Source organism: Gekko japonicus, unplaced genomic scaffold (genome assembly GCF_001447785.1).
Source record: "Gekko japonicus isolate JY-2015 unplaced genomic scaffold, Gekko_japonicus_V1.1 scaffold1497, whole genome shotgun sequence".
In the NCBI taxonomy this organism is placed as follows: domain Eukaryota; kingdom Metazoa; phylum Chordata; class Lepidosauria; order Squamata; family Gekkonidae; genus Gekko; species Gekko japonicus.
In genome coordinates, this window is record NW_015168091.1 from 229833 (window position 1) to 255322 (window position 25490).

General features: G+C 41.1%; 1 protein-coding gene across 1 annotated transcript in view; it reads left to right on the plus strand.

Moving 5' to 3' along the window:
* The window catches only part of EMC2 (ER membrane protein complex subunit 2), a 56575-nt gene that overhangs the window by 6219 nt on the left and 24866 nt on the right, over window positions 1–25490 (plus strand). Inside the window, exons 2-5 of the mRNA XM_015414737.1 lie at window positions 10488–10601; window positions 13683–13747; window positions 21368–21453; window positions 22581–22638. Of these exons, the coding sequence (XP_015270223.1) occupies window positions 10488–10601; window positions 13683–13747; window positions 21368–21453; window positions 22581–22638 (323 nt within the window). The remainder of the gene's footprint in view (window positions 1–10487; window positions 10602–13682; window positions 13748–21367; window positions 21454–22580; window positions 22639–25490) is intronic.

The following is a 25490-nucleotide window of genomic DNA, read 5'->3' on the forward strand; positions in this document are numbered from 1 at the left end:
TGTTCAGTCTTGCCATCTCATTTTTGACCACGTCAAGCTTACCTTGATTCATAGATCTTACATTCCAGGTTCCTATGCAGTATTGTTCTTTGCAACATCAGACTTTCCTTTCACCATCAGACACATCCACAACTGAGCGTCCTTTCGGCTTTGGCCCATCCGCTTCACTCTTTCTGGGGTTACTTGTACTTGCCCTCTGCGCTTCCTCAGTAGCATATTGGACACCTTCCGACCTGAGGGGCTCATCTTCCGGTGTCATATCTTTTAGCCTTTTGTTACTGTCCATGGGGTTTTCTTGGCAAAGATACTGGAGTGGGTTGCCATTTCCTTCTCCAGTGGATCACACTTGGTCTGAGTTCTCTGCTGTGGCCTGTCCGTCTTGGGTGGCCCTTCACGGCATAGCCCACAGCTTCATCGAACCACGCAAGCCCCCTCGCCACGACAAGGCAGTGATCCATGAGGGGGGTACTTCATGTACTTTCTCAGTAATTCTCAAAACAGGGTGGGCCAATGAGAAAGTTCATGAGATGAAACTTGAACCTGAGATTTCTCATCATGCAGCTGTCACTTGTATACTCTTCAAGCTCTTAACATATGCAGGTATGGAAAAGCAATGAGATTGCAGAGAATATATAAATCTAGCAGGCCAGTCCTGTGTATGTGTCACATATTCTCAAGAAAGGCTGCATGGGGTTATACCCTAAGTGCTTTATTTACCTACATCATTCTTTATAATTTTTGAAACCCCTACCTGTATTTATTGATAATTTAAGGAACTAGGGGTTTTAACTTAAGTTTTAAGAGAGAAAATACTTTTTATTCACCTCATAGTGACATCCTACTAACAGTTTTCTTAGAGTGAGCGCCAGTGAATAGATGTGAGTAGGGTTATGAGTTGACCTGCTCTCTAAGGCTTGTGACTAACCACTCATCAGGTTATCTGTGTCAAGCTTGTCAGGAAACTTTTATGAAAGTTGGATTGTTTTTTTCTTTCTTCCAGACCAGGTGTGTATAACTTGTTACTCACCAGACTGAGCACATCTGACCATCAATGCTCCCTCTAAGCTGTGGAGTCTTGTGAGCAAAAATTCTACTTTGTGAGCTGCTGGCATTAAAGTTGTGAGCAAGCGATTTGGCTACTGTATAAATTAGTTTGCTCTGGAGCCATCCTTCCTGAGCCTAAGACAAAAATGTGTGAGCCAGAGACTAAAAAACTGTGAGCTAGCTCACACTAACTCAACTTAGAGGGAACACTGCTGACCATCCATATATCAAGGGTCATGAGATCCTTGGTATGTGATGGCAGGGAGGTCAAGCAAACAACTGACAGGCTGAATTTGGTTTGGTGGGTTACAAAGTGTGCAGGCCTATATGAACAGAAGGGTGACATAGGTGTATGCATGCAGTTAGGTTATAGTTCTTGACAGCCAGTATTTCTGTTGAGTTATTTTCAAGGCTTTTGATCAGATTTTCTTACTAGTATGCTTTCTGTTGGTTCAGTTTATAATTTAAACCTGGCCAAATTGTAATGACATACCTCTTCACCTGGCAGCATTTAAATGGAGCTGCTAAAAAGTCAATGGCTTTCATCCATTGTGAGTGGAATGGTTTTGCGGAAGGGATTATTGCCACCTTCCCCATCCCACTGTGGCCCTGAACCCTGTGAAAAGCCTCTCGTTGTCAGGGAACCCTCAGGAAGACTTTTTGAGGCAGTATAGGGGCTGCAGAAAGACAGGGAACTCAGTAGAAATTGCCCCCCTTTGTTCTTGTGCAAAGAGATCTCATGTGTGTGGGGTGTGTGGATTTCTGTTGATTACTCCACTTCTTGCTGTAGTCCCCCTCCCCACCCTGTGCCTACGTCTATTGTGGGAACACCCCGAAGGTCGTCCTGCAGAAGTCCTTCCTGCAAGTTCTTGCCATTAATGGAAAGGCTGGATCCAACCAAATATTCAGAAACTACCTTCAGTACTGTGCGTTTTTTTGGAATTGCCTGCGATTACAACACAGTAGCATCAAGTCACAGACTGCAGGAGGATCGAAAGACTGCATGGCTTAACCACTTTGAAAAGATGCATCCAGCTGCCAGCTCCTTCTGTGTTAAGGGACCATCAGTCCTTTTGATACCTGAACAGTGTGGGAATGGCTTCCACATGGCTGCTTCCTGTGCCACCCTGGTAACATCTGTGGGAAATAATCCTGTGGTTTGGGCAACTATTGTGCTTCCCACCCACACAACCGTTGTCAGCCCCTGGGGGTGGTGGTGGCAGAAGTGGTGTGGGAAGGAATCATCACTGTCAGAAAACTAGTTTTCCATATTTTTGACAGTTACCTGAATTAAACTCTGTGAGAGAGGAGACTTGTAAATAGGTCCAAACATACCAAGAATTGTTTCTTGACCGGAGAACAGTTTATGTGGAGAAAGTAACTTTTTTGGTGAGCAAAGCAGTTGTTCAGTTGAGCCACATTACATGCTTTTGACCAAGATCCTGAATTGTCAGCAGGGTTTCACTCTTGATCACTTAGACTTTACCACATGGTGAAGTTTTCTGCCCATCTGTACTATGAAGACTGTGTAAGTGGTCCCTCCCTCCCTCAGCACATATTTTTATTAATTTGTTTTGGTAATCGCTGTGTTTTAATTGTGTTTTAACAGTCATCCCGTGAGAAAATATGACTGAAACAATTGGACTTTGAGGGTTTCTTTTCTTCTTTACGGAGAAATCATTCCCTGATATCTCTAAAGTGATGCTGGTTTACATTTTCATGTGATGGAATTTGAGTATGTAGACACGCGCAATTGGGATTTTAATGTGTAAAATGAATCTTCGATGGGTCCCCTCCAGTGTTCCCTCTAAGCTGAGTTAGTGTGAGCTAGCTCATTTTTTTAGCCTCCAGCTCACACGTTTTTGCCTTAGCTCAGGAAGGAGGGCTCCAGAAAGTTTTCTGCCTATCTGTACTATGAAGACTCAGGTGTAAGGGGTCCCTCCCTCCCTCCGCACACATTTTTATTAATTTGTTTTGGTAATTGCTGTGTTTTAATTGTGTTTTAACAGTCATTCCATGAGAAAATATGACTGAAACAATTGGACTTTGAGGGTTTCTTTTCTTCTTTACTGAGAAATCATTCCCTGATATCTCTAAAATGATGCTTGTTTAAATTTTCATGTGATGGAATTTGTGTATGTAGACACACGCAATTTGGATTTTAATGTGTAAAATGAATCTTCTATGGGTCCCCTCCCCCATTTGTTTTTCTCAATTTTGTGGATACGTATGTGTGCATAATGCAGGCATTCCCCCATTTGGTTTTCTCCATTTTGTGGAATGGATACGTATGTGTGCATAATGCAGGCATCATTTTTTAAAAAAGCAAAATCCATTTGCATGTAGTGAATGTGAATAATGTGTACAATATGGGCTTGTTTTAAATCTCTGTCCAATTACAACTGTAAATGAAGAACCAGGAAGTAGTGTCAAAATCCTGTTGCAACTTAGAGGCAAAGCAGTAGAAATGATGGAATGTTGTAAAACCAGCTAATGATGTCTGTATTGCAGCACTTCAGTGCACATTTAAGCCACGCAAGAACATCCCTGCATTTCCCCATCTGGTAAGCTGCTTGTAGGGAATTCTGAATTCCATCCTTGCTAATGGCCTGCCTCTTGTTTAGGTAGCCGTCTTTAATGAAGGCCCCTGTTCCGCCTCACTTTCACTCAGTTCACTTCTCATTAGCTCTTTAAGTATCACTATACTGGAGAATGAAGTGAAATAGCCCGTGAGGAGGGAATCTCTTTATTTGACGGAGTTTGTGGAGCGGTAGACAGCCTGCTTGAGATTCCCTTGTTTGTCTTCTTCCATCAGTTTTATTATGGTTATAGGTTTGTGCTTTATATGAATTTTCTTGTGAACGTTCCGCGGAGGCCTGTTGCTGCCAGAAGGATGGGAATAAAAGCGTAAATGAAAATAAAACAATAAATTATGGTCCGTCCTCTCAGGATTGAGGAATGTAAGCAGCAGCCTGCTGTTCTTGCTCTCGCATTGGAAATTGCATCAAAAGCACAGCAGAAAAGCGGAATGTCATGATTTAGGGCCCACATCAGCTTTACTTTAAAATTTATATAAGAAAAGTGTCTGTGCCCATCTTGTTTATTCCTAAGATGCCCATCTATGTTACTCAATTTTGACGTACATTTGCTATAGGTATAGCAGCAAAGTGTGTGTGAGCTCAGCTGTGGAGTCCCTGGTACAAACCTCACTTTACTTGTAAACTGACTAGATGCTCCTAGGTATCTCTCCACCCCACATTTGCTTTAGTGACCTGTCTTACAGGTAGCTTGGAGTCCAGTAGTAGTAGCACATTAGAGACCAACAAGGTTTTCAGGGTGAAAGCTTTCAAGACTCAAAGCTTCCTTTGAGAGTCATCATGGTGTAATGGTTAAGAGCAGCGGACTCTAATCTTGAGAACCAGGTTTGATTCCCCACTCCTCCTCCACGTGCAGCCGGCTGGGTGACCTTGGGCCAGTCACCGTTCTCTAAAACTTCTCTCAGCTCCTCCCGCCTCAAAAGGTGACTGTCGTTGGGAGAGGAAGGGAAGGCAATCGTAAGCCACGTTGAGACTCGTTAGGGCAGAGAAAAGTAGGATATAAAAACCTGCTCTTCTTCTCTGTCAGATACAGTGTGTCTGACGAAGGAAACGTTGATTCTCAAAAGTTCATATACTTGTGGGTCTCTAAGGAGCTACTGACTCAAATCTAGCTGCTCTACTGCAGACCAACACTGCCTACAAGGTGGTGGTTGTAATTTTTTATTTATTATAAATGCACGTATTGTAATTATTGATGTAACGGAGAGAAGGTTCCCACATCGTTTTCACGCACATCATCTTGATAGGAGGGGTTTGATTTGTAACGTGGATCTTAAGTGAGAGAAAAGCGGGGCCATACTTTCTGAAAGCAACATTATAATTTACCGACTTACAGTATAATTAGACCCATAGTATAACTGGATGCATGTTTAAAAAATACTAGCTTTCAGTTGACTGGAATATACATTTTGCTATAATGTTCGCACTCCAAGCATTAAAATATTGGCCTCTATTAAGCCTCTTTTTATGACGGCTATAAGGGGAACTTAATGTTAAGTGAAAAATACATTAGAAAGGAAAGGAGCCTCAGAGCAGTTGGTTTGTTGGAACGTTCATTATCAGAGTAGGCCAATATACAATAAAATCTGAATTGCATTGGGGAATTTTCTTCTCATGCATCCAGTGATCCTTAGGAGGAAGGTGAGAACAAAAACATTAATTACAAAGCTTGGATCTATTTGTCTGGGCATCCAGCGGTATAATATTTGATGCAAACAAATATTGCAGATAAGTATAGATATAAAAATCCTGAATCAACAACATACTAGTTATGGCTTCACTGCTTTCTTTATCCTGCTACTGCAGCAAATATATACATTTTTACTAGCAAGTAAAATTATAATTGGGTTCAGTTTCCTGTTTGGAGAGGTGTACTTACTAGCATGTCTTTCCATGCACAGTCAGTGGAGTTAAGTGACTGTTTTCGAGTGCCGTGCCATATACATGGTACCAGTTCATTTGTGCTTTCATCCGGACCTACAGGTGATTCACTCTTATTTAATCCCAGTTGGAATTGCTTTATATTGAACTTGTGCCTTAACTATTAGATGACTTAATAAACTATTTTCTGTCGTGAGGCCCTTTCTTGTTGTGTGGGCTAGTTGAAGCCGATGGGTCCTGTTTCATTTGAGCAGACTGACCCACGATGGCAATACTCTCTTTCTTTCCAGTGATTCTGTGTATTCCTAACATCCATGAAGATGACAGAGGCATATGCAAATCACACTTCTGCAGAAGCAGAAGAGTTGTAAGTGGCTTACAATTGCTTCTCCCCGAAACAGGCACCTTGTGAGGCAGGTGAGGCTGAGTGAGTCCTGAGAAAACTGTGACTGACCCAAGGTCACCCAGCAGGCTCCTTGTGGAGGAGGAGTAGGGAGTCAAACCCGGTTCTCCAGATTAGAGTATGCTGCTCTTAACCTCTACGCCACACTGGCTCTCAGAAGTACTATTGATTTCAGAGGAACTTAATGTCAAGGAACTGCACACATAGAAGCTCCTGATAGTCTGTCTCAAGCAGCTAAAACGTAACCTTGGTGCAATTCAGAAAGTTTTAAAAACAGTTAAAAAGTTCTAAAACAGTTTTAATAGAAGTAATGAGAGCCACTGTTTCAGCGGCAAGTAGCCCCTGCCAAACAATGGCATGTGCACGACTGTATTTTGCTGAGCACAGCAGTTCCCTTATTTCACTTCAAAAGGAGGGGTGTAGTTGAGCTGGAATAGGCTCAGGTCACAGTTTGGTGGTGAAAGGGCATGCTGTAAGCCAGCAGGATCCTGAAAGGTCTGCGCCTGTAGAGCAGCAGCAGTTTAGAATTTTAAATATGGCAGTACTGAGAATGAAAGTTTGAATATAACCTCTCCCCTTGAAGCCTTTGTGCCTTATTTGGACCAGACAGTACACATGTAAAATTTTGATCCACTGCACTTACATTTCAGAGTATGTGCATCTGAAAAAAACCCCCACTGGTGCTTCACACTAATCTTTCTAAAATGGTCTTACTCTTCTCCCTAAGATTTGTCATAGAAAAACAACCCTATATACAACCTCTGCAATCTGGTTGGTCCAATGCAACCCTCATCTAACCTGTCCCCCCCCCCTTGATTTTCCATCTTATCGACCACTTCACAGATAGCCACTTCATTTATTTTTAGACCAAAAAGGCTGCTTATTTCCTCTGGGCAAACATCAGGCAGAAGTAGTCCGAGGCAATGACTTTGAGCCTTGGTTTTAAGTACTTGATAGAGGGTTTTAGTGGTGTCTTTAGGATGATCACTGAAGTCTGTAAATTGGAAGCTGTAATGTGATGTTGCCAAGGAACTTGTATGTGATTGGTGGATTCCATAGCCCTGCACCTGGTGAGGGAGATGCCTTTTAGGCTTTTGGAAAAAAGAAATCTGAGTAAATGGGCGTAGACTTGGACTGACAGCCATTTAATGCAGCCATACTGCTATCCTAAGCAAGGCTACTTGGAAGTGCTACTTGGGTATAGTCAGTGGTGCTTAATTCCAGAAAAGTATTCTTACGATCGCACTGCCATATTGTTGTTTTGAATGGTCATGTGACCAAACATGATCTGTCTTTTCATGTATTTCCATCACTGTACTTTGATATTGGCACTGATCTGGATGGCACAAGCTAGCTTGATCTTGTCAGATCTGGGAAGCTAAGCAGGGTCAGCCCTGGTTGGTATTTGGATGGGAGACCACCAAGGAAGGCCAGAGTTGCTACACAGAGGTAGACAGTGACAAACCACCTCTCTTAGTTGCTTGCCTTGAAAGCACTACAGAGCCAGTTTGGTGTCGTGGTTAAGTGCGCGGACTCTAAACTGGGTGAACCAGGTTTGATTCCCCACTCCTCCACTTGCACCTGGCTGGATGGCCTTGGGCAAGCCATAGTTCTGATAAGAGCTGTTTTTGAAAAAGAGCAGTTTCTGTCGAGAGCTCTCTCAGCCCCACCTACCTCACGGGGTGTCTGTTGTGGGGAGGGGAAGGGAAAGGAGTTTGTCAGCCGCTCTGAGACACCTTTGGGTAGTGAAGGGTGGGGTATAAATCCAATCTCTTCTTCTTCTACAGGGTCGCCATAAGTCAGCTGCGACTTGACGGCACTTTCCACCACCACACTTTGATATTAAATCATTATTACCTTTGAAAGTTTTACTGACATGGGATTCTTATTAATGGCCATGTAAATTAATGGAGTAAAATTTTATTATTGTGTGTGTGCACGGATGTTTAAACTGTCAGTCTCTGCAGTACATTTTTATTCGCTCACATTCTTTCTGTCCAATTTTTAATTTCCAGGGGTCGTCTTGCGTCAGGAACCATTTAGATTTACTCATGCACATGAAATGTAACACTGTGGTGGTTTTGGTTGACTTTCAAAATATAAAATGAAGCACAGTAACAGTGGCCCCCCCCCCCCCAGGGATCTGTGTTCATTCTTTGTGGATAGAAGCATATGTGGGAGAGGAGGATAGAAAGTTGTTTAATCTAAAGCTGTCAGTTTTGTTAACTGGTACGTATTGAAGTGACAAAAAGACAAGCAAATTCAGAACAGTGTGTTTAAATAAAGACCTTAAAAATAACTCAGTGCGTCATCTTGCATTTAACATGCTTATAATAAACAGAACCAAAGCCTTATTTTTTAAAAAGAAATCTTAGGTTTGCTTTTTCTTGATGCTTCCTTCATTTACAGTTGCTAGTCTGAAAACAAAAGAATTCTCCAGTCTGTAGTGCACATGGTGATGTTAAGAACCGGTTGGATATCTTTCAAGGAAGGCACTTTTCAACTTAGGGAAAACTGATCAGATAGTGGTGTATTTCATGTTGTTGCAATTTGGTTTTATGTGTTATTAGAATTTCTTTGCTCTGAGACTCTTATTAGTTGGAAATTGGGAGGTTTTGAAAATGGGATAAAAATAGTATTAAATATTCAAAATTATACTTGTGGCCTTTTTCTCATAACAGAAGATGATGTAATGTTCATGAAGCAAAGTGACTTGCTGAGATATTTAGAACAGCCGTCCTATAAAGAGTTCTATAAAGTATGTGTGTAAATGTTGTAATATTTCAGCAGTAATACAGAATTTTTCATCCTCCCGCCTTTTATGATTTATATTTTGTTGAAAGAATAATGGAGACAACATTGGCATAACACTGGTGTTGCTCTGATGGAAATAGAAGTCAAGGGGGCAGAGGATTATTGAAAAATGTCAGTTTATGGGACCACTGAAAAGAATCTGAGAATTTCCACGTGAGGTTGTTGAGAAAAATGAAAATGCGTTCTCTTTCAAACTGTCGCAGCTGATATAATGAACCAGTACTTCTATATAGCCATTTTTAGGATGGAACAGTACTCCTAGTTTGTTTCCAGGACTTGAAAGATATTTAGTTCCATGTCTAAATTAAGAAGTTCTTTTAAAAGCTGTTGTAAAATGCAACCAGATTTGCCATGACGCAGAGGTGAATGGATAATAATCACACACAAACATTCTAGCAAAGGTCACTGGAGCAAATGCTTAATATAGCAGAAGGGAGTTGAAACTGTAAAAGCTGGACTTTGCATTTCATTGTGTCCGCCCCCAGTTCTAAACTTAGGCCTATTATGCGCAGGTGTTTTCCCTCGTCTTCACTGTGCATGTCTGTTGGATTTTCTTTGTTGTTCTGCATTGATTTTCCTCCCTTCAGCGCTCAGGTCCTTTTCTGGTTGCTGTTTCTCCGGGTTTTCTGAGAGTGCTTTTGTGCTGATTTTTCTCTTGTTTCACTTCCAAGCTGAAGGTAATTCAAAAGCATACAGATTTCCTCAGATTCCCCCCTTTTGCCGTCCACATTGAGGTTGTTCTGCCCACTCTGCACCTTCCGCCATCCTCCCCACTTCATCGGTGTACAAGCTCCATTTCCCCCTCATCTTTAAATGTTTAATATTTTTCGACAAGTGGCATGAGTTTTACTAGTCTCCGATCGCTGAATTTAAAAAAATTAAAACAATTGGGGGGGGGGGAGTTTAAAAGGACTTGCACGAAGATTAGTTCCTTGCTGGTGTTGACTAGAAAGGGGGATTGGAGAGGAGGAAAGCAGCATCATTCCCAGTGCAAAAAAAAGAAAAAAGGATTTCTGTGCTGCTGCATGTCTTGTGGCTCTCAGACATTTGATGTTTCTTCTATGTGGCTCTTATGTTAAGCGAGTCTGACCATCCCTGGAGTAGAGGGTGAAGATCCACTGTTTGAGAGAATATGACTAGGGTTGACAGGTTTCCCCTGGCCACCAATAGGGGTTGGAGGTAGTGTTGCCACATTCAGGGCTGGAAACTCCTGGAGATTTGGGGATAGAGCCTGGGGAGGGCAGTGACCATAGAGTCCATCCGCTAAAGCATCCATTTTCTGCAGGGGAAATTGATTCCTGGAGTCTTGAGATGAACTATAATTCCAGGGGTCCCCAGGTCCCATCTGGAGGCTGTTGCTACATACTTGTTTCCTGAAGTCAGTGCCACAGTTCTTAGCATGTTAATAGTAAGATCAGTAGTTTCTAAAAGTTTTTTTGATGTTCCAAACACACTTTATCACATTGGAAGGTTAACAGTAGATGCTTTGGGAGTTCCAGTTGACAGGCATCGGGCACTCGTTGAAGTCACACCAGGCAATGGATTCATTAGCCCAGTATCCTGAAAAATTCCCAAACACAACCATTTCTGTTTAGTTTCCTGACCACCATGTCAAATATGATTTCAGAGTTTCAGTCTTGACATTGGAAAACTGTTACAGTTAAGGTAAATCTCGGCTATGAAGGAGATACAGATGTATTAACCCATTCTAGGAATGTTCCTTAGGTATTTTATTGTTTGTCTTTCAGAGATGCGAGACAAAATGAGGAAATGGAGGGAAGAGAACTGCCGGAACAGTGAGCAGATAGTGGAAGTTGGAGAAGAGTTAATTCATGAATATGCATCCAAGCTGGGTGATGACAGTAGGTCGAATTCTTTCATGTCTGTAGCTTTCCTTTCCTTTTTTTTTATTCTGTCCAGCTGGTTTTGTTTATTACCCCATTAATTCCCTTATTACACTCCTCCATATTATTTTACTTTTACTCCATTTTTTTCTGGTGGTATGGTCCGCACATTATTTTTGTAAGCTCAACATCTGCCAGTGTTCTTTGACTCTTGATCTTCCAATGGAAGGGTGTGGGCAGAAAGATGTATGCCTAATAGGATGTATAGCCCTGGCTCCACTCGTCATGCGAATACTTTTGAGAAAACCTTTGGCCAAACGCCCTTGGATGCATTTCACTCAGAGGTTGTCTTCACTCTTCTGAGGGATAGCTCGAGGTTTTAAACCAAGAAAAAAAAATGTTATTCCTGAAATGAAACCATAACTTCAGCTACGTGGAAATCGATATAAGGGTGGCTTTTATTATAGTGTTGTGCATGAGTCTAGGGCGTGCCTGGATTTTCATTATATACAATATCCCTGTGTTTGAGGGGAGTCATAAGTGCACAATACTAATTCTCCCTAGACAGAAACTTGGCACGTGGCATTCTGTTCCAGAAGGGGATAGTTTAAACAGAAAGTCACAATAGTGCAGTACCTCTTTTTTTAATATAAGCAAAGGATAAAACATCACAGTTTTTTAATGGCAAAAGAAGGGTATTGGGCTGAGCAAGGCCGTTATGTAGGCAGGAAGGGAATAAGCATCAGTGATTTGTTTTTAATGGGCTCATTCCACTTTCTCTTTCTTTCCTTTCTATAATTCAGTTAACCTAATTCAGACAGTATGAGGAGTTCATTTCTGGCAGTGAACTCAAAGTTCTGAGCGGGTACCCTTCTTTATTTAATTTTAGGAAGTTTTGGTCTCAGTAACACTTAAGTTTTATAGAAAGCCGGAAGAATATTTCTGAAGCGGGTTCAGTTCTTTCAGTACTCATCCAGAGGACTTTCACTTTGGGAATTTACCAGAAGATGCCGCTGATACATCCCATAATATGCACGGAAATATTTTCCCCCCCACAGGGGGGAAAAAAACAGCACACATAGAACTTGCATGTTGATACATCAGTCATTTTCTTATTTGTTAAAATATTGTTTGGGGGATGAAAGTTTAAAGTGCTTTCTCCTTGCCCTGGATAGTAGACAGGACAGTAACTTCAGAAAGGGAAGGGAAGCCTGCTGATTATTGCTGTAATTTGCTTTGCAGGTTTGTAGTAGAGCTTCAGTTCTAATGCTGTGTTCAAATTTTATAACAAACGAAGATGGGTATAAACCTGGCTTGTCATCAGCCATGTGTGCACCTTCCTCCTCCTCCGCTCTCATGTAAAGAATCCCTTTCACAAACTGGTGTTCTAAATCTGGATTGAGTTCTTTTTTAGAATCATGGGTTGTAGAGGGAAAACTGACTGGCTAAAGAGCATGTATTTATTTATTTCCTTTAATTTATATCCTGCCCTCCTCGCAAGCGGGCTCAGGGCAGGTTACAAGGTCACATAAAAATCGTGACAATAACAATATCAAATTCAGGCAATATATACAAATTCAGAAAGTTAAAATTTAGTAGCAGAAAACGAGAGTGAAAGTTGCCTTGGTAGCAGTGCTTGGATGGAGCCTTCTGAGTAGTGTTACTGGATACCAAGCCGCTGACCATAAGGCTAGGGCTGCCAGCAGGGGAGGCCAGGAATGGAAATTTGGACACCCGCTGCCTCAACTAAAAGCCTGGCGGAACAGCTCCATTTTACAGGCCTTGCTGAATTGTAATAGATCCCACAGGACCCTGATCTCAATTGGGAGCTTGTTCCACCAGGCTGGGGCCAGGGCAGAAAAGGCCCTGTCTGTAGTTGAGGCCAGCCAGACATCCTTCGGGCCTGGGATGACCAGATGAAGATGACTGCAGCCATACATCATGGGTAAGTGGAGTTAGTGTCTAACTGGATTCTCTGTGCCAGAAGGGAGGAGCGAAGCATGAATGTAAGCCCAGCAGTAAGCTCGGTTTTGTACATATCCCTGTTTAACCTTGGCTTGTTGTGACATCTGAATACAGCCTAAATGCTTCTCCACCTTGATTACCAGTCAGCAGAGACATCATTATACTAGAGGGCAGCATGAATGAAATCTTCTTAAGTTACATCGTCTGCTGTCGTATCCTTCTTTTTTTTGTTTTCCTAGGCTTTTATAGCTGCTGTTCCAGTTAACCGCAGAGGTCAATATGATTTTAACTAAGTAAACGAAAGAGCGAGAGCCAGTTCATACATTTACAGGCATGATGAAAGAAGAGTGACCTGCGTTCGTGATCCACTTTTGTTGTAGTCAGGCAGGTGGAACTTGTGGATCTCCTTTGCAGGCACCCGGATCCTTTTAGCTTTGATTTTACGTAGAAGAATTCTAATTGGTGTGAAACACAGAGATCTGCACACTTCAGTATCAAGTACTGGTCAATGGGTGAACTTCGGTGCATAAGCGAGGGTGAAGGAGGAATGCAGTATTGGCTGGGTTTGGTATTCCTGAAGGAGTGGGTGAAAATGAGACAGGCCACAATCAAGAGACGAATTCTCAGTTACCTGAATCCCTTCTCAGATGCTGCTTCTGCAGAACCTTGGAATTCAGTTTCAGTAGTGGTTTGAAGATTTGGTGAAAAGGATTACTTAAAGTAAATATTGGAGAAATGTAACACACCTGGCTTTGGCAGAAAGCTTCTTTTAAGAACTAGATTTCCTGCCAAACCTCACACCTGCTTTTTGAAAAGTAGGGGAGCGCTGGATCCACTGCCATCATCTGTTGGATATCACAAGGAGTAATCGTGCTTTGCAGTGTAGATTTGTTTCTAAGGGGGCCCATGCAGTGCTAAAGCAAAACCAGTTATGGAACTCTGATATGTATAGAGTTCCCACATATATAATCTCAAGCAATACTGTGATAGGTTCATTTTTCAATAAGTAGTAGTCGTTATAGAACTATGAGTGCCATTATCTAATTTATTTTATGAGTTGAGTAATTGCTTTGAAAAGTCATGTGCCTGTATTTCATGTGACTGGTTTATTTGTGTGTGTGTGTGTATGTCTAGTCTGGATAATATACGAACAGGTGATGATTGCTGCCTTGGACTGCAGTCGAGATGACCTGGCCCTGGTAAGCACTCCCAACTTTTTATACAGCTCTTAATGGCAAATGTTACATTCTCGTCATGTGGGTTAAACGTTACAAGGTATATGTTGTTGAAGGTTACGAGATATAGTTTTGGTAATGCATTTCAGTTTTCTGATTGACCTTTTATCTCTCAGCAATGAGCTATAGATGTCTTTTTAAAGTAGTGCTTCTGTTGCAGGTATATTCTCCCTGCATTCACACTGCAATAACTGATTGCAGAACAATACACTTTTTCTCTTCCCACCTGCTTTCCGTGTCTTTCATACTTGTGGGCACTGTGCGGCATGTAGTTTTGCAAGTTTCAGGGCCATGAGCAATGCAGCTCCCTTTCCTTGCCCCTCCCCCACCTTTTTGTGCACTTTTTAAAAAGTGGTGCCCTCCACGGAGATAGATCAAGATATTTAGCCATGTTAGTCTGTCTGTAGCAGTAGAAAAGAGCAAGAGTCCAGTAGCACCTTAAAGACTATCAAAAATTGTGGCAAGGTATGAAGAAGTAAGCGGTGACTCACAAATGCTCATACCCTGCTGCAAAGTTTGTTAGTTTTTAAGGTGCTACTGGACTCTTGCTCTTTTCTCCTTTTAAAAAAGTGTCATTGTCTTTACGCAGTGTACGGCTTACACATCCCACTAGTTTCCCCCTGTTGTTTCTTAAATCATTTGCTCCTAAATGTTTTGCTGAATCCTTTGGCTTTTAATATATGGTTCTTAGAAAGCTGTTTTAAAAGCTCCGGTGCTAAAGAGTGCATTCTCCCTGTGGTTTTTGTTTTGTTGTTTTTTTAAGCAGCAATCACAAGTACACACATTTCCACATCACAGCCAGGCTACCTTCCATTACTCAGGTATGGGATATTGCAGGGCTATTTTGAATTGAGTGTAAGCAGGGGGGAGAAGTCTGGCTTTTTATTGTTTGGAAAGACCCCGAGGCTTATAGGATCTGTGCCTGTATTCAGGCTTTCTTCACAATTTTTTTGGGTCTTTCAGCAGTTGTAAAAATATTTACAGCTAATTGGGTACAAACTGAGGGCCAAAAGAATGTTACAGTTGCCATATGCAAAAGAAACAGTTCATCTAAAATCTTTTTAGTGAGCATCAATTTTCCTTTGGAGGTTACTATCAGAGAGGACTTTGTTGCATAGTTGCTTTGGAAAGATCTGTATCAAAACCATATCCGTTTTCTTCAAAAGAGGGAAGATACAAATTATAGAAAGGGATCCCCCCTTTCCCAATGAATCTCTTTTAGTTAAAGACCATGCAACTGTTGGGATTATACAAAATTTCCCGTTAAGAGAGCTAGTGCAGAAGAATCTTGTGCATCACATTTTAAAATACTTTTTATAAATCTAAGCTGCTGGATTCCCAAGGATTCTCAAACCAGAAAATAGTTTGGTCGACTGACTCTCTGAATCATGATCACAATATTTGGACTACTTCCATATTATGATATCTCATTCTGTTCTTTGAGGTATTAACTGACTTAGCAGAAGGTGACATGCAGTTAACGTTCCTGTTTGTTCAAGAGATTGTGCCAGCATCACACAGCCAAAAGAGTGCAGTGACCATGTATCAGTTGAATGTAGAGCAGGCAGATGAGATTTCTGCAATATAAAAATGGGGGGGGGGGGAAACACCTTTCTTTTGCTAGTACATCATTTTATCCAGATCATTTTTATCTTCTGCAGAAACCTTTCCTCACAGTACTGTATTTTAAGTGAGCTAGTGCTTATGTCATTTGTAAATTGATTTCACATTGACCTGAGATTATAGTAAAGAATGTCTTTTTTTTAAGATAGTAGTTGACTAAAATAAGTGAACTTTTCCAAGTATATTTGAAATTCTTTAATACAAATCTTGGCTTCAAAAGCAATCTGTCTCATTAGAGGCCGGATACTGAATTATACTTATTCTCTGGTTGCTTAGCTAACACTAGTCAGCCATTACAATTCTGAGTTCATAAATTTTGATATCCCCTTTTTTGTAAAAAGCATTTAAAAATTGTTTCGATTAAGTTCATATAGGTAGAATAAGAGTCATATGGCTTAAACTTTGCTAAGTTGGGAAAGTTGCACGAAATCGCACATTTTGTGTGTGCTTGGATTTAATAGCGCATAACAAACTTTCTTGTGCACACTTTTGGAAACTGCATTTATTTGTTCAAATTACTTTTCCACATTCAAGTGGGGAGGATGATGACTGGGGGTATGTGGGCAGTAAAATAGATGATGAGGTCTAGAACAGGGTTGCCAGCCTCCAGGCGGCAACTGGAGATCTCCTACTGATACAGTTGATCTCCAGATTACCAAGATCAGTTTCCCTGCAGAAAATGGCTGCTTTGGAGGGTGGCTTTGGTGGCATCATACACTGCTTAGGTCTGTCCGCTCCCCAAATCCTTCCTTCCCCAGGCTGCACCCACAAAATCTCTAGGTATTTCCCAACCCATGGCTGGCAAACCTAGGTTTAGAAACTTCTATTTTATTATTAGTTCATGTAGCTTTTCTGGGCTGTATGGCTGTGGTCTTGGCATTGTAGGACCTGACGTTTCGCCAGCAGCTGTGACTGGCATCCTCAGAGGTATGTATGTCACTCCATCCTGCCCCTCCTTCTATGTTGCATCTCTCCTGATTGACATGTACAGTAATTGGTGATTGCATCACCCCAGTAATGCTATATATGGTGGCCAGTATAGGAGCTTATACCAGAATTTGTACAGGATGGAGTGACATACATTCAACTCACACAAGTTTGTGCTACCAGAATTATTGGTGGACTTTAATTGGCTAGACTGGAGGCCCATCTTATAGAATAATAATAAACAAATACAGAAGTATTTAGGAAACAACATCTGGCCTTACACTGTATATGTATTTAACATCTTATGTAAAAAACTTTTTTGAATGTATGTCAAATTTGTAATTGGAATTGTGACCACTGAGGAAGGCCCTTTGAGGGGCCGAAACGCGTTTGGTTCAGTTGCACAGCACTAACCCATCTATGTATGAATGTTGAAAAGTTTTTTATGTCTGAATGGTATATTTTTAATGAATCTAAGTTTTAAAATGTGTACACCTGAATAAATTTTGTATTTTCATAATATTTAGTGTCAGCTTAACCCTTGTGGATCCATAGCAACTTTTTGGGTTGAGTTCCCCCCCCCCTTTTTTTTCCCTTCCCCCTTCCCTTACTTTTTGTTATCCTCAGAGGTATAACACAGAAAGATGGAGTACGCTCTGTGTCAAGGTAGACAAATGGTTGGCAGGTAATTTATATCTACTCAGGAAGGTGTAGTAGGGCTGAATCATTATCTTGTAGGAGTTCCCCAGGCTGTGACATGCTAATGGAGCTTTCCTGAGAAGGTTCTTTTGCATATGGATTGGCTGTTGAAATTCTAATGAGGTTCTTTTGCATATGGATTGGCTGTTGAAATTCTAATCTTATCTGTAGTGCTATTGTAAGATGTAGAATATTTTGTGTTTTTCAGGACAGGAAATCATGCCCTATTTATTTTTAAACTCTCTTCTTTTCTGTTCAAATAGTGTTTATGTTTATGAATTTCAGTGGCTTCCCTGTGTAATATGACATGGTAATTGGATGTGTTGTCTAGCCTTTCAGTGTCTTGGAAAAGTCCTGTTTGAGTTAGGCTACGTCCAGCCACTGCTGATTTTTCAGGTTGGCCCAGTCTGCAGTGTCTTTCATGTTCTTTTATTCTTGTCTGAATGCTATGCTGTGTGGTCCCGATGTAAACCTGTCCACAACTGCAGGGTGTGTGGTATACTCCTGCAGAAGTGAGGGGGTCTCGTCTGTCTTTTGCCGATTGTAGCATCTGTTGTATTTTTCTGGTGGGTCTGAATACTGTTTGTAGGTTGTGTTTTTCTATTTTGTTTTCTATTTTGTTTGATGGTCCTTAAAGGCAAGTTAAGCCCTTCCTGCTTTTCTTAGTAGAAATTTTGATTCTCTGACATCCAATGACACTGCTGTTGGTTTCTGGTTAGCACCCCAAGTCCTGTGCAGCATAACCATGGCCAAGCAGATTACTTAGACATATTAGGGTATCATAAACCAGTGTAGAAGAAAGAATCTGAGAATGACATGGAGGACAGGTGACTAAAGGGGAGCTATAAACCTTTGAATACCTGTGCCAGGAGGCAGCATCAGGGGAAAGACCTTGGCCTCGATGCCCTGTGGCATAGAGGCTGTAGTAACTGGTTTGCCAGTGTGTGAGAGACATTATGCTGGACTAGATGGACCACTGGTCCAGCAGGTCTCCTCTTATATTCTTCTTATGACTTGTTCCTTGTGTCTCCGCTTGCCTTTTAAACCCTCTGCAAGCCACTGAAATGGGCAGCTGGTTGAACAGAAGTGTGTGTCTGTGCTCAGGTGATCCATGCAATAAGTCACTGTTTCCGATCTGAAGCTGTGAAGCATTCGATCTAAACACTGATGGGATTGTGGGTTGTGCTAGTAGGATTCACTGAACAGGTGCTGTCGTAAAGCAATTACTGCTTCTGGGTATTTTGGAAACCTGCCTTTCACTTCCTGTAACTTCAGAAGGGCACCCATGAAGCTTTCAAGCACAAATGCTGTATTGTACAACTGCTGACAATTTTGCCAAAACAGCACAATAGGAGAAAATAAGTCATTTCAAAGTTTTCTTGTACAAAACAAAAAATGTGATCACACATGTGAGGCAGGATGCTGGACTAGATGGACTATTGGTCTGATCCAGCAGGGCTCTTTTTAGGTTCTCTTCCTATGTTAACTTTGTAAAAATAAAAAGATATCTGAAGAATTTCTTCTTAAATACACTTGTGAGTTTCCTGAAAGGATCAGAGCAGTCAAATGTGTGTGTGTGTTTTTAAATGCTAATGATCATAGTAAGTTTGAACTTCTGGCCCCAAAGTGTCCTATAAGAAGCACAGCATGATTCAATGAATGTAGCAGTCTTTGCTCAGAGAGGGCTTTAAATGAAAACTTCTTTACTTTTATTGGTCTGAACCGTTTGTTGAAGGTCATTCAACGGAGCCATCATTCAGACTGGCCTTTTCCCTGCAGCTGCAGGCACCAGATCTCAAAACGGGGTTTGCCCTGTTACCTTCTGGATGTAGAAAGCTGAACGAGCAAGAGGTCCCCCTTTTAAGGAAGTGGGTGCCCACCATTCTAGATGAAGTGTCTTGGGAGATGTACACTTTCAGCTGTTCACCTGGACTTTTTAAAGTCTTTTAGGACTGTTCCACCTTGATTGTAATTAGCTGCTCTTAACCTTGTTGTCCTCCATCCTGCAAATGTCCCCACCACATGGCTTTAGGTGAGATCACCTGCTTTCGGCAGCCACCTGCAATACCTCTGTGTGAGATGCTTGAGTCTGCATTTTCTTTGCTTTACTTTGGTTCAAATAAGACCCTTTTCACAGTTTTCTTTTAATGTTTTAAGTATTATTAATTTCCTCTCTGAGTGTTTCCCCCTCCCCGCCTGCTTTCTTTATAGGACAGAACAGAAGAGGAAAAAACAGTCTGGAAAGTGTTAGAGTTCTAGGCTACCTTAATGGAACACCATTCATGCAGGGGTTTGCAACCCCCTCCAAGAAAATCTTTGAAGCCTGCATTTTGCAGTAGTGAAGTTTTAAAAAGGAAAAAAAAAAGGATATTAATGGGAAGAATGGACTTGTTTTCCATGATGTGATTTTCATCTTCATTCCTACTGCTGAGACTCCAGCTCATGCCCTTTTTGATGAATAATTATAATACTAGGGATGTGTTTAGCACTTTCAGCAGTCAAATGATTTCACGTACTCTCTTTTACAATAGTCTTGTAAGGTAGACCAGTTTTTATCCCTGTGTTGCCACCATGCTACAGCCAATTGCTTGGGTCTGGTGGGGGATATCTGCAGTCAGAAAGGTGGGGACAGTTTTTGCTTGATTCCTCTGCCTAGGACGTATCTGTACCCCAGGAGCAGCATTTGGGCAAGGAGATCACTCTCTGTGGACAGAAATCACCAGTGGATCCCATCCAGTGTCTGAACCCTTTGCCTCTGTACAGAATAGTGGTGTTGGATTTATCCAATAGCTGATCATGTTAAGATTCTACTTCAGTGTGTTGCTGAGTTAATTAGTCAGGAGGGCCAGATTTCCTAATAATCAGTAGCCTGTCTGGAATACCTGGTGTGTGTTTCATGATAAGGCTGAGCTGGTGTGTGTACATTGTGATAAAGAAGATATGGCAGTTGAAGCTGTTGATGGCTTCTGGAAAGATGAGAGGGGGAAGGACAGGAGCCTGAATTCAAAACAGGATCACTGGGCAAGCGCTGAAGAACAGAGCGCTGCTCATAGGCATAGCATCTGTACTGCACAGCAGTGCCCTTGCTCTGCCATTTTTCCGGCCTATGCCACTGCTTGTGGCTGGCCCTACTTGCAGTATTGTGGCCGCCCCTCTTCTGCTGCTGGGGTAGGGGAGTTCCAGCTCAACAAACAGCTTAGATAGAGATCAATGGATTCTTCAAATCAATCTGGAAACCAAAGAGGGTGTGTTACCCTAGTATTTCTGTCACATGTGAACACGTGCGAAGCTGCCTTGTACTGAACGAGACCCTTGGTCTGTCAAAATCAGTATTGTCTACTCAGAGTGGAAGCTGCTCTCCAGGGTCTCAGGTTGTTTCCACACTACATCCTTGTTGGGGTCCTCTACATCCAAACTCTACCTCCGCCTCTCTTTGGTGGGAGCCAAATTGGCTGGCGTGGACCTGACTACCTCCTCTTATTGAATTCCATATTTCTCTTTTTTAATTGTTCTAGAGTTGCAATTCAGGAGATAGATTTCTAGAACACCACCAGCTTAAGCAGTTGTCCTATGCTCATGTTGCTGGTTTTTTGCCAGCGTTCCTATATCCTTCAAAGATTGTTCATGGTTTTACCCAATCCTGTTACTTTTCTTTTCTCACAATGCTTTTTGTTCAGTGTTTTAGCAGTTCTAGAACTTTCCTTCAGTCTGAAGTCTTCTGGTCCCTCAGCAACTTCAACTATTCTTCCATGCTTGCTTTCTGACTATAAAATGCCCTGTTGCGACTTATCCCTTTGATTTCCTCTTCAGATCCTGCTGTTTTTGCAGGTTCTTACATTTTCCTACTGCTAATGATGTTTCCAAAAATCTATGACCTCTGTTCACCATGGAATTACTTCTCTTGTCTAAAATGTTCTGAATTTGCCTTTAATACCTTTTGTTGACTTATCACATAGACAGCTGGTGGCAGATTTAGTTTGCGAATGGAGTTTTGCTCCATTTTTCTTGGAGTTCTGACCACATGAGTGCTTGTTACATTGTGCCACTTAAACTAAAAAAAAAGTTCCTGTTCATAAATCATAAGGTTGGTCTGGGCTTACTTTTTTGCTGATGACAGTAAAAGCTGGGTTCTGTCTGTGTGTCTTGGTATCTCTTAAAACACCACTACAAGAGTGTTGATTTGACAATTTAGCTTTAAAGGCTGCTGCTGGAAGAACCTCTCAAGTATTGTAAACAAATAAACATCACTCAAATATTGGTGTCCAGTTTAAGAGAATATTGTATTTCCTACCTCCTTTTTCTGTATCTGATTTTCTTTTATTTTTTAAATAATAGTTCTGTCTTCAAGAGCTAAGACGGCAATTCCCTGGGAGCCATCGAGTTAAGCGTTTAACCGGCATGCGATTTGAAGCCATGGAGAGGTAACTGAATTCTTAAAAAATAAAATCTTTTCATGGCACAGCTTTAAAAACTAACTTCTCCCGTACGTCAGAACTGATGCAAAAGGGAATAAATTCTGTGCAGGTTCAGGTGGGTAGCCATGTTGGTCTAAAGCAACAGAACAAAGATTGATTCCAGTGGCACTGAGGTTTGAGACAAGGCTGTTTCTTGAATGGATTTTTCTTTTGCTGTCAAGTCACTGCCAGCTTATGGTTTTCCCCATAGGGGTTTCAAGGCCAGAGACATTATGTGGTGGTTTGCCATTGTCTGCCTCTGCATAGCAACCCCGGTCTTCCTTGGTGGTCTCCCACCCAAATACTAACCAGAGTTGACCCTGCTTAACCTTCAGTATCTGACAAGATTGGACTAGCCTGGCCCATCCAGGTCACAATTGCTACACAAGGAAGAGGGATAATATGAAATTAGTCCCTGATGCTGGTGATAAAAAGGGGCCATATTTCAATGGCAGACTGTGTGACTTGCATATATAAAGTTCCAGCTAGGGTTGCCAGCCTCCAGGTGGGGCCTGGGGATCTCCCGCTTTTACAAGTGATCTCAAGCTGACAGAGATAAGCTCCCCTGGAGAAAATGGCTGCTTTGAAAGGTGGACTCTATGGCATTGTACCATGCCGAGGACTCTCCCCTCTCCAAACTCCGCCCTCTCCTGGATCCACCCCCAAAGTCTCCAGATATTTTCCAACCCAGACCTGGCAACCCTAGTTCCAGCTTAAATCCTTGGTATCTCCAACTAAAGGATTTCAGGGAGCAGATTGCCGCAAATCATGTGATGTAGGTTGGCCAAGGTGGATCAGTGGTCTAACAGCATAATAGCAGTTCTAATTGTTACAGTGCTGAACAGACGACAAAGTGGATTATGTTGAGCACAGTTCTCCATCCATTCTTGGTTGGTGTGCAAGTACCCTGCTCGTCTAAATTCACCAGCCTTCCTGTCTAGCCAGTTCAGCAGAACTGGATGTTCATCCAGATGTTTCTCCAGATTTCCAAAAGCTATATGTGTGCCTGTTTGCTGGATTGGGGTGAGAAAATGGAATTGCTAGAGCTCTGTATGATTCACCTGCAAATATTTCTTCTTTGCACCTCACAACAGGTATGATGATGCAATCCAGTTATACGACAGGATTTTACAAGAGGATTCAACTAATACTGTAAGTCAATTGGGAAAATAATGATAATTTTGTGATAATTGCTTTAAAAGCACCCACCCCACCCCCTTACAAGAGTCTTTGGTTAAAATTCAGAATTAAATTAATTTCTGAAAGTTTATTGAGTTTACATCACATAGTCACTATATAGTGCTAAAACTGTTTCCCTTTGGGTGCTTAGTTTAGATACCAGTAAATATTAGTAGCCTCTAGAAGGCAAATCAAAAGAACTCAGCGGCATAATATAAACTGTTACTATGGCTAGTCCATAATTTTGAGCTACTTTTGCCTGTCAGCAGGAATAAAATTGTACCTTAATCAACCCAACTACAGAGAAATGAAAATCTAGCTTCCAGAAACCTTCCTTTTAATTTAATATATTTTGAAAGGACACAATTACCCATGAGGCAGACACATTTCAAAAGGCAGTTCAGTGGTGATTTTCTAGAACATGTTCTCAGTGCTCATTGCATCCACTTTCTAACATGGCACAATCTTTCCCAACAACATTCAGCGTAGAAACTAGATTACTCAGGTTGAAAGTCAGTCTTAATTGCTGTATTGCCTTAGGATAATAGCAAGCTATATAATACATTTTATTGGACTAACTGTTGTTTCAGATGCTGATTACAAAGTTTATTTAGGCATAAGTGACTGAAGAAAAAGGACTCGCTTTTCCTTATGTTGCTTTAGTATACTAAAGTTTTCCTGATCTTCGAGAGCTGTAACTCTAAGACACAGTTAATTAGAATTTTGCTAATGGGATTTGTGTTATGCAAATTAGTTTCAGGAGAGTTTGAGGGTGGATAATTTTTTTTCATCAGAAAGTAAACGCATCCTTTTTAAAACAAGTCAGCATGAACCAGACGTGATAATTTCAACTAAAAAACAAAGCTCTTCTCCATGTATGCTTGATATGAATACTGGGGGGGGGGAAATCAAATGGTTTAGAGGAATATATTTCATAGGATCAATTTCTTTGGAACATTTTGAATAGCATGAAGATCTGCATTCTCTTTTTCACATGCTGGACTATGTGACATCACTTTTCTTCATTATGTGTTTGTCACTATTCGGTAGCCATGCACAGACTCCAAAATGTAACCAGCAACACTTAAACAAAAACTGGGCTTTCTGGAAACATCTCCAGGGCATTACAGTTCAAGCTTCTCTCCCCTCTTTGTACTTTTAGGCTTCTTGTCATGAATTTAACTCCTAGAGTTGTAACTATAACAATTCCTTGTGCTTCAAATGTACTAAATACACCAGACATGAATACTGAAAAAAGTAGCATTCTGTCCTGAAATATTAGAACAGTGGATTGTTTGAATTTCATGTGGTTTTTAAACAGTCAGTGTGAAGCATAATGCCTTTCCTTTGACACTGGTTGGTTCAGTCTTCTGTGCTGAAGATGTTATAATACATTTTGGTAAATCGTTAGGTATTGGAGCGGTTTGTATGTGAACTACTTCTTGTTTTCTTGTGCACGTGAGGCTGCATTAGGAAAATAAATGCTTCATGGTTTTAAACTGAAACAATTGCCGAGTTTGTCTTGGCACTGACTTGGGCTTAAAGCAGTCTCTTCTGGTGCACTGACACATGGAGTTGCTTAGCTATATTAAACATTTTCTCTCTGGCATGTGAGATGCAGACTTTAGTTCACATAAGTCATGTAAAAATCACGCATTTGCAGGAGTAGTCAGTTTCAAACAGGAAAGATAGGGTCTACGCAAGGATTAAAAGTAACCTTAATATCCAACATCTTTTTCCACTGGGGTAACAGAGGGTTGTAAACTAGAGTTTATGAAAAACTGCATCTTAGTGCCAGTCGTCGTTAAGTTCTGCAGCTATGAAAAGAAGATGGTTTAAGATTTTTTTTAAAACAGCTTTTAAAATAGATGTTGGCTTTTATACTGATATAAAAAGGGCGCATAAACAGCTAATTTAAAAAGGGACTGCTTGAAAGCCATAGTTCAGATCCCATGTTAGGACTATATTGCCTCAGTGTGGTAGAAGTGACCGTTCAATCTATCTAATGGATGTTCAGGTTCTGTTTGTCTCTGTTACCTTCAGCAGTTTGGGAAGAGTTGAGGCCCTTCTGCAAGCTCTTGATCTCTCTGTCTCTCACAGATTCCAACTTTCTTTTTTTCCAGTTTGAGTCCCTAGAGTGTTGGTCAGAAAACAATCCTGGATTACGGAATAAGTAATTAGCTGCAAAAGAAGTGAGGTTATGCAATTGAATCATATCACAGGGAACTGAATAAAGTGAAGTGTATACTTGATTGTTCTGTCAAGTGCAGTTGGTTTCCCCACTTTTTCTTCCTCCTGGGCTCGAAGCTTCCAGAATCAGTTCATCCTTCTATCAGAATGCATTTATTATTTCTTTAGAACTTTTAAGACGTTTGATTGAAGAGAAAATGTGTTACTTTAAAATAAAAAAGGATACAAGAATATAAAATGACATAATTACAGTTGTGAAAACTGTCATATGTTTGCCATCCGTTGTGTTTTCCAGTAACTCACAAGATACCTTTGAGATTACCCCATGCGCGGTCTGTTTTCTCTGTCAAAGCAGAGAATGCCTTTGAACTGTGTACAAAAGGCTTACAAAGCAGATACGCCACAAATAAAACACACCCACGCACTCTGCACTCCCCATTCTGTGAACTGATTGACGTATAAATTCTGATATTGTAGAACTAGGATACAAGCGTCAGTGTCTTAGTGTTGTAGAGTAGATGAATTTGTTCACTTGGCAAGTCTTTATCATTTTGTCCGTGTGATTTGATTGTGCATGAGAGAAAACCGTATTTAGATGTCAGGGAGCTTCGCTAAATGCTACCTGAGGAAAACAA